The sequence below is a fragment of the Scyliorhinus torazame genome, chromosome 22, assembly GCF_047496885.1.
Source record: "Scyliorhinus torazame isolate Kashiwa2021f chromosome 22, sScyTor2.1, whole genome shotgun sequence".
Classification (NCBI taxonomy): domain Eukaryota; kingdom Metazoa; phylum Chordata; class Chondrichthyes; order Carcharhiniformes; family Scyliorhinidae; genus Scyliorhinus; species Scyliorhinus torazame.
Window position 1 is genome coordinate 92,841,276 of NC_092728.1, and position 12,777 is coordinate 92,854,052.

General features: G+C 40.7%; 1 protein-coding gene and 1 non-coding gene across 5 annotated transcripts in view; both read left to right on the forward strand.

Moving 5' to 3' along the window:
• Positions 1 to 12,777, forward strand: part of LOC140399221 (uncharacterized) — a 38,801-nt gene that overhangs the window by 3,249 nt on the left and 22,775 nt on the right. For 3 of the 4 annotated variants that reach the window (XM_072488589.1, XM_072488588.1, XM_072488590.1), the window contains exons 2-5: positions 1,411 to 3,844; positions 7,034 to 7,219; positions 7,962 to 8,040; positions 11,258 to 11,388. In XM_072488589.1, coding sequence (XP_072344690.1) covers positions 1,414 to 3,844; positions 7,034 to 7,219; positions 7,962 to 8,040; positions 11,258 to 11,388 — 2,827 coding nt within the window. In that variant the 5' untranslated portion in view covers positions 1,411 to 1,413. The remainder of the gene's footprint in view (positions 1 to 1,410; positions 3,845 to 7,033; positions 7,220 to 7,961; positions 8,041 to 11,257; positions 11,389 to 12,777) is intronic. The other variant, XM_072488591.1, reaches the window with a different exon arrangement.
• On the forward strand, positions 5,231 to 5,364 carry LOC140399515 (small nucleolar RNA SNORA11). The gene has a single exon (XR_011937714.1). It is a non-coding gene; the product is annotated as a small nucleolar RNA SNORA11 (small nucleolar RNA).

The following is a 12,777-nucleotide window of genomic DNA, read 5'->3' on the forward strand; positions in this document are numbered from 1 at the left end:
ATGTCGTGAACCCTGAAGAGTGTCACAATTGGGTGGGTTACAGCTGAGGAAGAATCAGGCTGCAGCAATTACTATAAAAGTTTGAAAGTCTAGCAGTCCTCTCTCCAGGCCGATACACGAAGAGTGTCCACTTGGATGATGTATTGCAGATTCAACAGCACCTATAGTTGTGTCCCAATAGGAAACAACTGCCTACACAAATGCTGCTGAATATATACATCCACACATGTGTAGGTATATTAAAAGAAAATCTGAAGATGAATTACAATGAATAGAATTGAAGGACCTCGCGAAAGGAATGAGGAATTGATAGGTGTCGCCATTCATTGGTTTCACTCACTATCTTTTTTTAAAAAATATTTTTATTCTCCTTTTTCACATTTTCTCCCAAATTTGCACCCAACAATAATCAGTAAAGAATGTAATATCAATCCCCATATCAATAACAACGATCCCATCCTCCCACCAAACCCTAACATTAACCCGCATGTTAACATAAACAAATGACAAAAAGGAATTAGGAATCACCCATAGTCACCATTAAAATATACAGTCCCTCTCCCTCCCAGTCGTCTTCTCCTCCCCCCCCCCCCCCCCCATGTTCGATGTGATCCAATTCTCGAAAGTGTATAGTGAATAACACACATGAATTGTAGAACCCCCTCCATCCTTTCCCTCAGTTCAAATTTGACCTTTTCAAGTGACAAGAATTCCAGCAGGTTCCCCCCCACCACGCCAGGGCACAGGGTGGTGAGGTTGATCTCCACCCTAACAGGATATGCCTTCGGGCGATCAACTAGTCGAAGGCTACTACATCCAACCCTGTCTGGTCCGACACCCCGAATATGGCCTCCTGAGGGCTCGGGTCCAGTTTCACGTGCACCGGTTTAGAGATTACCCTAAAAACCTCCTTCCAGTAATCCTCCAGCTATGGACAGGACCAAACCATATGAATGTGGTTTGCGGGGCCCCACCTGCAACGTTCACTCACATCGGCTACCCCCTCAAAGAGCCGGCTCATCCTCGCCCTTGTAAGGTGTGCTCTATGCACCACCTTCAGCTGTATCAGCCCCAACCTCGCACACGAGGTGGAGGCGTTCACCCTCCGGAGCACCTCCCACCAAAACCCCTGCTCCATACCCTCTCCCAACTCTTCCTCCCACTTCGCATTGATCCCTTCTAGCGGCACCTTCTCCTCCTCCAACATAGCCCCGTAAACCGCCGATACTACCCCCTTCTCCAGCCCTCTGACGTCAGCACCACCTCCAGCAATATGGAAGCCGGCTACTGGGAAGCTCTGTATCTCCTTTCTGGCAAAGTCTCAAACCTGCAAGTATCTAAATACTCTTTTTTGTTCCATGCAGCTTCTTGTTTGTTTAATCTAATATTTCTTTCCATTTTTGAAAACAGCTAATGATCGAGGAAGAGAGCAGTATGATGCAAGATGCACTACAGAAGAAAATATGGAAGCACAATAGTAACACAAAGAAGAAGCAGTCTGTGAGATCACTGGAAGATGATACTGCACAGACTGACCAAGAGATGCAAAATCCCAAGTTAGGTTCTGGTGAAAATAAACGGAAGAAAAAGAAAGGCCATTTTGCATCTTTAGGAGAGTGTGATATTTCGGAGATTGCTACAGTAGATATTGAACAAGACTTAAACAGTCAATTGTTTGTGGATAATAGTAAAAAGAAACTGAAGAAGAAAAAGAAAGACCAATCTGCATCTTTAGGACAGTGTGATATTTCAGAATTAGTTACAATAGATACTGAACAAGTCTTACACAGTCCATTGTTTGTGGCTAGTAGTGGAAAGAAACAGAAGAAGAAAAAGAAAGACCAATCTGCATCTTTAGGACAGTGTGATATTTCAGAATCGGTTACAATAGATACTGAACAAGTCTTACACAGTCCATTGTTTGTGGCTAGTAGTGGAAAGAAACAGAAGAAGAAAAAGAAAGACCAATCTGCATCTTTAGGACAGTGTGATATTTCAGAGTTGATTACAGTAGATACTGAACAAGACTTAAACTTACAATTGTCTATGGATAATAATGAAAAGAAACGGAAGAAAAAGAAAGACCAATCCGCATCTTTAGGAAAGTGTGATATTTCCGAGATTGTTACAGTAGATGCTGAACAAGTCTTACACAGCCAATTGTTAGTGGATAAAAGTGAAAAGAAACAGAAGAAGAAAAAGAAAGACCATTCTGCGTTTTTAGGAGAGTGTGATATTTCAGAGACCGTTACAGTGAACACTGAACATGATCTCCCATTTGTAGGTAGCAGTGAAAAAAAACAGAAGAAAAGGAAAAAAGAGAGGATCAGTTCTGGATCAGCGGAAGAATGTGACGATTCAGAGGTGCAAAACCCCAGAGAATCAGATCAGAGTGAAAGTAAACCAAAGAAGAAAAAGAAAAAACGCTCCATATCATTGGAAGTTTTATGTGATGGTTCAGAGACTGCTACGGTGACCTCCGAACAAGACTTGCAAAATGTACAGTTTGTACGGAATAATGGTAAAAAATGGAAGAAAAAGAAAAAAGAGAGGCACAATTCCAGATCAGAGGAAGAATACGACGTTTCAGACACCCCAAATCTCCAGTTATTAGGTAATGGTGAAAGAGAAAAGGAAAAACATCATCCCAGGTCACTGGAACGTGATGTGACTACACAGGTGAGTTCCACAGACATTAAGAATGAGGCACAATGTTTTGAGTTGACGGATTGTGGAGGCAATCAAACAAATAAAAGAACACATCACTGCTGCTCAGCAGGTGAGACGAGTGTTTCAGTGCCTGCAATAAAGACTAAACAAACACTGCAAAGTGCCAGGTTGATGGACAGTGGTGATAAGAAAAAGGACCATGTCAAGGCAGTGAAAAATGGTGTAGAGGTTACTACGACAGAGACTCCACAAGCAGTGCAGAATCCCAAGTTAGTGGGTGGCAGAAACGGCCACGAGAAAAAAAGGAAACGTTGTTCCAATCCAGCAGAAGAGGGAGGTGGAAAGTACCATTCTAAGTCAGAAGAAAGTGTTAATGATTCTGAGACTCCTGCAAAGATTCCTCTCCAAAAGAGTGCAATGTCAAAATCTGTTGACATCGATACAGAAACATCAGCCAAAAAATACAAGAGGACAAAGAAGATCATTCAATTTGAGAACAGTATTAACAAAGACGCCTCCCTCAATGATTCTGAAATACCACAAAAATCGATCAAGAAATGTAAATTAAGCAGCGTATTGCCATTTGAAAATAGCAGTGCAGGCTTGCTCCAAATAACTGACAGCACTTTCAAGAAACATACAGTAAAATGCAGTGCAGGTGGGCTCGCAGAGAAAGAAGCAACGGATCACACCAATGCTGTGGATATTGGTGACTTTGCAGAGATCACTGCAGAGCAGACTAGCATAGATTGCCAAGGAGCTGTCAAAACCCCCAAAAGGTACAAGCAAAAGAAAGGCACTTTGTCAGGACACAAGAGATCAGGCAGAACTAAGAACCTGAAGCGGGATACACCTTCTGCATTGAGCATTGAAAGCACACTTGAGGTTGTCATTACACCCCAGACCATCGCAGATCCAAACAAGAGGAAGAAAAACAAGCAGCGGCAACACAAGACTGGATCCAACAATAAAGTTAGCATCACAGCTGTCGGGCGTTCTCCGAAGGAGAAAATACCTTTTGGCCAAGATGAAACTAAAGTCAAAATGTTTGACAAATCAAAATTGATTGAACTGCTCAAGGACTTTATCCCTAATGTGGAAAATCTGACATCTGAAACAATGTACAACATGTATAAATACGACCTTCCCAGATTTGAAAGGTTTAAAGAAGAAGGTATGGCTAATCAGTACAAAACTGCTGTTATATTCACTGACAACACACAGCTTTATTGTTCAGTAATTTCTTGCACACTTTCAGTCGCTCAATTACAATGTTTTGTTTCAATATATTGTGGAAACAGAATTATTTAAAATTAATATAAAAGATACTGTGTTCTCAAATGTTAAATGCTTAAGAGTTTGCAACTGAAGTTATTCAACATCTATAATTTATGGAGCAGACTTCCTGTGGTGCTGCTCCTAATCAGCTGAGATTTTATACGGATGGGTCTTACACTAAGCATAATTCCCAGGCAAATTGAATTATTATCCTTGGAAATACTGGGAAGGGGACTGATGATCTTATAGTACTAGGATGGGAACTAGCAGTATTCCTGATCGGTATTCCGAACTTTCGAGGAACCCTGGAATGGGAAGTTCTGTGATCAGTGGGAGAAGGGGAACTGGAATCTGAGAGCTTTAGAGAGGGAGGTCTTGGGGTTTAGTAAGATTTGGGCAATTCTGGAAGTACTGATAATAAAGTCAATGAGCTTGTGAAAAACAGAACTGGTCCAGTGATTTGGAAGTAATTTTTATTGTCACAAGTAGGCTTACATTAACACTGCAATGAAGTTACTGTGAAAAGCCCCTAGTTGCCACGCTCCGGTGCCTGTTTGGGTGCACGAGGGAGAATTCAGAATGTCCAAATTACCTAACAGCATGTCTTTTGGGACTTGTGGAAGGAAACTGGAGCATCCAGAGGAAACTCACGCAGGTACAGGGAGAATGTGTAGACTCTGGACAGACGGTGACCCAAGCCGGGAATCGAACCTGGGACCCTGGTGATGTGAAGCAACAGTGCTACCGTGCCGGCCATTAAAAAAATATGGAACGCTTCACGAATTTGCGTGTAAGGAAAAGTAGTGAGATGGGGATGTGAGTAGGAGGAAGAAGAATCTTATGGTCCAACAAGCCTGAAATGGGAAGTTTAGCACATTTGAGAAGTGGAAGCTGGCATTGTTGTAGAGGGATTGGGGATTCAGTCTTAACAGTTTTGGCAGGGGTTGGGGATCTAAACGAATGTGCCAAATTGTGATTGTATGCAAGAGTTGGTCTACCTGTCCTCACAACACTAGGGTTCAGGAGCTTATTGTTCATAAAGCGAGAAGTAAACATTGCTGATGAATCTCCGCAACCAAAGCCTGACTGTCACCTTTCTCACCTATTCATGGCCTTGACCAGAAACCATAATTCTGCGCCCAAATAGCATTTATCCACCTTCGCTGTTGTGTGGATGGTCTGAAAATGTATCTTTTTTGAGTATTTTTAGAAAACCCCTAGATGAGAGAGTAAGTTTGACTTACTTTTATTTTTGCTAAAGGTGTAGCTACTTTATAACTGTTTGGTGTGCACAGAGCAGCTGCTTTGGAGATCCTGGTTAAGCCGTTTATACCACACCGTACAGGAACCTGTTGTCAAACATGCAGATGGATAACAGTCAAATTCCATTCTGCTTTAAATGATAACAAACAATATTTATACTGACATTCATATAAAAACTATAAAATGTAACCCTATTAGTTTTGTTTAGTTGTGAATATTTTGTTAGCCTCTGCATCTGCAGCCACCACAGAGAAAGTTGTAACTGGTGGAGGTTAAAGGAAACAAATTATTTCAAGGAACTAAATCTCAAGGACAGCAATTGCTCAAATAATTTATGCCGCTTACAGGGTTTCTCTGTATACTTTTAAAGAAATGTAACAATTAATCTTTAATTGCCCATCAATTATTAACTTCTGCATTGGAAGGAAAAGCCTTTTTAATTCAGTTCTGAATTACATTCCAAGTTAATTACTGTAATTCAGGCAACTGCAGCCAATTAGCACGCAGAAGGTCATTAAATAAATGTGTCATAGGTTTTTGTGGCCGAATGAAATGTTGACCAAGAGAGATCACTAGACTTCCTCGTAGTAATAGGAGAGTCTTTTATGGCCACCTAAACAAGCAAACAGACCTCATCTAATAATATTCTATACCATTCCTTCAGTGCCCACCTAGATTTCTGGACCCACAATGGGTCTCAAACACATAATGTTGAGCTCTGAGGTGAGTTGTATGGGCTAAACCAAACTGATCCTTTATTACTGATCCTAATGTTTTACATTGTACTTGATTAATTTCTTATCTGTGCTACTATCATAGAATCATAGAATTTACAGTGCAGAAGGAGGCCATTCAGCCCATCGAGTCTGCACAGGCCCTTGGAAAGAGCACCTTACCTAAGCCCACAGCGTCACCCTATCCCCATAACCCTGTACCCTGACCTAACCGTTTTGGACACTAAGGGCAATTTATCATGGCCAATCCACCTAACCTGCACATCTCTGGACTGTGGGAGGAAACCCACGCAGACACGTGCAGACTCCGCACAGACAGTGCCCCAAGCCGGGAATCGAACCTGGGACCCTGGAGTTGTGAAGCAACTGTGCTAACCACTTGTACTACATGACTCATCTATACTGCGCTATTTTGATGTAATACTCCATTTATCTATTAAATTTTATCAGGAATGCTTACTGGGACACGCCAAATTAGATGGTCAGGTCTTTGAACTGCAATAGTGTTGCTGTGGCTCAGTGGTAGCACTGCTATCTCTGAATCAGAACGTTGTAGGTTCAAATCCAACTCTAGACCGTTGAATACACAAGTCTAGGATAATGGTCCAGTGTGATACTGAGGGGGTGCTGCACTGTCGGAGGTGCCATCTTTCAGATGAAATGATAAACCCAGAACTCATCTGCCCTCTCTGGTTCACACACCAAATCCCATCATAAGATGAGCAGGAATGGTTATTCACCGTGTCCTGGCCAATATTTATCCCTCGATCAACTTCACTAAAAACAAATGCTCTGTATTGCATTGTTATTTATGGGGGCGCTGTGTGAAGATTGGTTGCACATTTCCTACATAACAGTGACTACATTTAAAGATGAGAAATTAGTTTGTTGGTTATAAAGTGTGTTGGGAATCGCAAGGTTGTGAAAGGCACCACATAAATGCACATTTCCTTTCCTCCCTGCTCAATCTTCTTTCCCTTATTCGGGACTGAGCAGTGAATTAAAAATAGGCAGTACTCCTATTTTTAAAAATGATTTTTTTTAAAAGTGGGATCTGGTCATTGCTTTGATATTTGTCCCTTGTGTAGGAATTCCAATCCGACGAGGCAGGTTTACCCAGGAGGAGAACCAGCAATTACAGAAAAACCTCAAAGTATTCATGGATCTAACTGGAGTTGAAAATGAATGGGAGCTTTTGCATGTTCCTGAGTCCGCTAATGAGATGATAAGAATGAAACGACTGAAACAGAATAATTTATTCTGTTGCAGACTAGGTATATCTGGTTTTAGTTTCACTTTTATGCCAATGCAATTCTATTTAACAGGGTTGGGCCTCATATTTTTGAGTTTTGAATTACATGATTACAAAATCTGACAATTCACTCGTAGTATTTATATTGATTGAATCCTTCATCTTTCAACTGTTGGTGTTTTTTGCATTGATCTGCATTATTTCCCCTTTATACCTGTTGACCAATAGTGATTTCTAAATTTTTCTCCATTAATGCCCAAAATGTTTCACTGAGTTTGACTGATGAACATACGAATTAGGAGCAAGAGTTGGCCAATCAGCCCCTCGAGCCTGCTCCATTTGTTAAGATCATGGCTGATTATAATCGTGGCCTCAATTCAACTTTCCTCACCCCCATACCCTTTGACTCCTTATCGATCATGAACATAACTTAGCCGTCAAAAATATTTAGTGACGCTGTCTTCACAGACCAATGACCCTCTTGAGAGAACGTAAATTCTTTTTGTCTCCATATTCAATAGGTGACCCCTTATTTTTAAAAAGTTGTCCCCTAGTTCTACTTTCCCCCACAAGGGGAAATGTCCTCTCTGCTTCCACCCTGCCAATTCTCCCCAGTTTCAATAAGATTACCTCTTTAAACTCCCAACGGATACAGACCCCAACCTAATCTGACCTTTCCTCATAAGATGACCCCTTCATCTCAGTACTTGCCCTTCCTTTCATCCAAAGCTAATGTTACATATTTGAATCTTCTCTCTTTAAAGCTGAAGACATTCCAAGGCCTTGGAAATCTGTTTATCAGCGAGCTAAGAAAATGTATGATCCTAATCGATGTAAAGGCAGGTGGGTTAACCTGGAATACCTCATACCAGTCAGTTATTTTATATTTAGCTGTTTAATTATTTGAGTGTTTGATGTTCTTTGTCAATGATGATCTGCTTCTGCAACAATAAAAAAAAATTGCAATTATAAATGTTAACTCTGGGCTGGTTGTATTTAAAATTATTTCAGTTGAGGTTGGTGATGAAGTTTCAGCATTTGGTGTTTCTCCTTGTGTGGCTGATCGTTGGTGTGAATGTTGTGTCCTTTAATTTAATGGCACATTGTAATAGTAATTCCATTCAGTAAAGTCCTACTGCCTTTGAATTTGGGGTTGCTGATGCTTGATCATGTGGTAGCTCTCAATTTCTTTGTTGCCTGTTTCCTACCTTTCTACTCCCTATGTTCTAATTATCATTCTTCATGTGCGAGTTTAAAGGATTAGGGTTTTCAATTGTTTCTTTGTGAGAAATGCCACACCTTATTCTGTCTTCACTTTGCAGCACGACTGATTTGTTTATTATCAATTAGATGAAAATGTTGGGGAATTAGAGGAATATGCTAATATGTTAGATAAAATAGTGTGAGAGGTCACTCATGTAGAACTTAAATAAGACATGGACTGGTTGGGCCCAATGTTCCATATCTGTGCAGAAAATTCTATGCCATGTCACCAGTTTCTTCCCACCCCCTCTGCCCTCCCCAGTAGTGTTAGGCGCCAATGCCAGTGATCCTATTCCTACTGCTTTCCCAACTGAGATTGATTAATTTGGCACAAAACTTGGAATAAACCCAAATTTCTGTTTGACTGTCATGCACTTGTTACGGTACCGGACCAGATCCCAATTTATATTAGGAAACCGGATGAGAAACCCCAACAATTTTCCCAATTTGTAAAAACTGGGAGCAAAGGATTCTTCGCTCAAGGAGGGATTCCACTGACAAATAGGAATATGTTATATTAAAACAAATTTTATTATTAACACAGGATTACACATGAACATCACAGAAAATAGCTTTTCAATTAACAGTTAAACAATTCTTAAAATAAAAGGAAATACTTTTAACTATTAACTTATAACTTCTCTATCTCCAATTAAGCAAAGCCCATTACAGGTCAAAGCCACTGGTAAATAAAGTTAGCGAACACAGGGATACTTGCAGTATTATTCTGTAGACCTTTCTTGGAAAGACTGCTTGGAAAGAGAGGGACCCTTTAAGGAAACAGCCTGCAGAACCTTCGGTGTTTGTCAGACTCCTTTTCAACCTGGCAGCATTTGGCAAAAACTGCTGTTCAACTTAACCCCCAGCAGACTGCCAAATCTATATCAAACTGCCAAACTACACAGACTTGGCACCTCTCATTAATTATGTCATCTTTATCCCACACACATCCCATGATCTGCTTACTTCAGTCTAAAAGCAATGTCTCAAATTTTCTGAAACCAAAAGAGAAAATGCTGGAAAATCTCAGGACGTCTGGCAGCATCTGTCATGAGAGGAAATTATCTACTCTCAAGGAAATCTCCAGCAATCATAAAGTTCCATTAGGCCTGTATAGGTAATCAATTAAATTGTTAGAATCAGGGATTATTTCACTTTTACAACATCTTAATTCTAACATTTCACGGAAAGTGTCTGCATGTATATTAAACCAGGATTTAAAAAAATATTACTGCAACAGATTACCCAGGCTTTTAATAACATTGCTATATAATACAATCTATCTAGAAATTTCCTACATTCATATCACAGCACTACATCTAACAGTTGAGCCATTAGCGAACCTCTAATTGTTCTGCAAAATAACAAACTACGACAGCAAAATGCAAGATCGGGCACCTCTTGACAGGAAATCAGAATTGAAGGATTCTCTGGGCTGTGCTTATGCATTTTCTATTTGCTATAGTGTAGAAGCAGCAAAATATTACCACTAACCAGCCCTACAACCCCCCGGGGTATCTACACTTCTCCATTTCTGGCTTCTTGAACATGCTGTTGACCACCTTCCGCTGTTAAGGTCCTAAACTCTGGAATTCCCTCCTTAAACATCACCACCATTTTACTTTACAAGATTCTCTTTAAACCCAGATTATCTTTAAACCCAGCTCTTTGACTAAGTGTTTGGACATGTGCCCTCAACACTCCTTACTTGGCTCAATGTCAAATTTCAGGCTGTCCTCTTTAAATATAGATACAACTGGTATAATTGTAGTGCTGAATTTGAAATTGCTGCACCATTTTTTGATATTAAAAATGCACTTTGCTTTAGGTCCGTCCCGTTCTTCGAAAAAGTAATTCCCTTTGCATTCCCGAATGATATCCTGATTCTGGCCATTGTTTAGAACTGTAAATATCTGTCAAATCACTACACAACATCAGCAAGCAACCTTGTGCTGCGCTGTAGATCCTGGCACGAGTTGACTTTATTTGCTCCTATTTTTGTAGTTTAGTGAGCCGGTAGATAAGAAAACATTCTGTAGACTGATTCTTGGGATGAAGGGGTTGTCTTAATGAGGAAAGGTAGAGTGGGTTAGCCTATACTCATTAGAGTTTAGAATTTTTTTTAAATTCAGTTAGAGGATGTGTGCATCACTGGTTAGGACAGCATTAATTGCCCACAACTGGGTAATTTTCCACATTGCCAGGTAGATGCAAGTGTTGTACTGTAGCTGTACTGGAACAGCTTGGCTAGGAGGTGGCAAGTTCTGGAGCACAAGTGGATAGCACTGTGGGTTCACAGCGCCAGGGTCCCTGGTTCGGTTCCCCGCTGGGTCACTATGTTCAGAGTCTGCACGTTCTCCCCGTGTCTGCGTGGGTTTCCTCCGGGTGCTCCGGTTTCCTCCCACAGCCCAAAGACGTGCAGATTAGGTAGATTGGTCTTGATAAATTGCCCTTAGTGACCAAAAAGGTTAGAATGGATAGGGTGGAAGTGAGGGCTTAAGTGGGTTGGTGCAGACTCGATGGGCCGAATGACCTCCTTCTGCACTGTATGTTCTATGTAATACAAATCTTCAGTACTATTGCTGGAAGCAGTGGAGGCGGGGTTATTGAATTTATTCAAAGCTGAGTTAGATATTTTTGATTGACAAGGGAGTCGAGGGTTATGGGGGACAGACAGGAAAGTGGAATTAAGGCCACAGCAGATCAGACTTAACTGATTGACAGAGAAGGTTAGGGTCTAGTCTTGCTTCTGTTTCTTACCTCCTTCTGATATTAAGTACAGATGTGTTGTTATTAGATACACAAAAGATGAACTGAAGAAACTGCAATGCTTGCAAGTTTTGCATGGAAACAGCTGGAAGAAGATTGCCGAACTCATGGACCGTAGTGACCTATCTGTTATGTGTCGCGCAAGAACAATAAAGAGCTGTAAGTTAAATTATTAAAATATTCATTTACTCCCCTCCCCTTGAAGTGCAGTAAATTTGTAGTCACTCAGCGTTGGATAGCTACAGTAGCCTTGTAGTTAATAGGAATACAATAAATGTAGAAATATTTTGTGGTACAGGGTATTTTCTATAATTTGTGGTCAAAAGGTTTGTTTTAAAAATGTAGTAATTAATCTTAATGGTGACATTTAACAACATCCCACAAATAGAAAATTATATTTTTATGGCCAAATCCATAGTTCAGCAATAGTTGTTGCTCAGATTGCCATTAGAAACCCTATTACACCTGACATGGTGTAATTTTTCATGGGATTTCTAACAGCGATGAGTGAAAAAGGGAACCGTGTCGCCACGTCAACTGATTTAATTAATTGCTGATACTTTTCTAAGTACTTAATTCCTTATGAAGCACATTGGAACACGTGGGAAATTTGGCCAGTTGGATAACGAACTGGCTAACCGATAGAAGTCAGAGAGTGGTGGTGGATGGCAAATATTCAGCCTGGATCCCAGTTACCAGTGGCGTACCGCAGGGATCAGTTCTGGGTCCTCTACTGTTTGTGATTTTCATTAATGACTTGGATGAGGGAGTTGAAGGGTGGGTCAGTAAATTTGCAGACGATACGAAGATTGGTGGAGTTGTGGATAGTAAGGAGGGCTGTTGTCGACTGCAAAGAGACATAGGATGCAGAGCTGGGCTGAGAAGTGGCAGATGGAGTTTAACCCTGAAAAGTGTGAGGTTGTCCATTTTGGAAGGACAAATATGAATGCGGAATACAGGGTTAACGGTAGAGTTCTTGGCAGGAGCAGAGAGATCTTGGGGTCTACGTTCATACATCTTTGAAAGTTGCCACTCAAGTGGATAGAGCTGTGAAGAAGGCCTATGGTGTGCTCGCGTTCATTAACAGAGGGATTGAATTTAAGAGCCGTGAGGTGATGATGCAGCTGTACAAAACTTTGGTAAGGCCACATTTGGAGTACTGTGTACAGTTCTGGTCACCTCATTTTAGGAAGGATGTGGAAGCTTTGGAAAAGGTGCAAAGAAGATTTACCAGGATGTTACCTGGAATGGAGAGTAGGTCTTACGAGGAAAGGTTGAGGGTGCTAGGCCTTTTCTCATTAGAACGGAGAAGGATGAGGGGCGACTTGATAGAGGTTTATAAGATGATTAGGAGAATAGATAGAGTAGACAGTCAGAGACTTTTTCCCCGGGTGGAACAAACCATTACAAGGGGACATAAATTTTTTTTTTTTTTATTAAATATTTTATTGAAAATTTTTGGTCAACCAACACAGTACATTGTGCATTCTTTTCACAATATTATAACAACACAAATAACAATGACCTATTTTATAAACAAAAAATGAA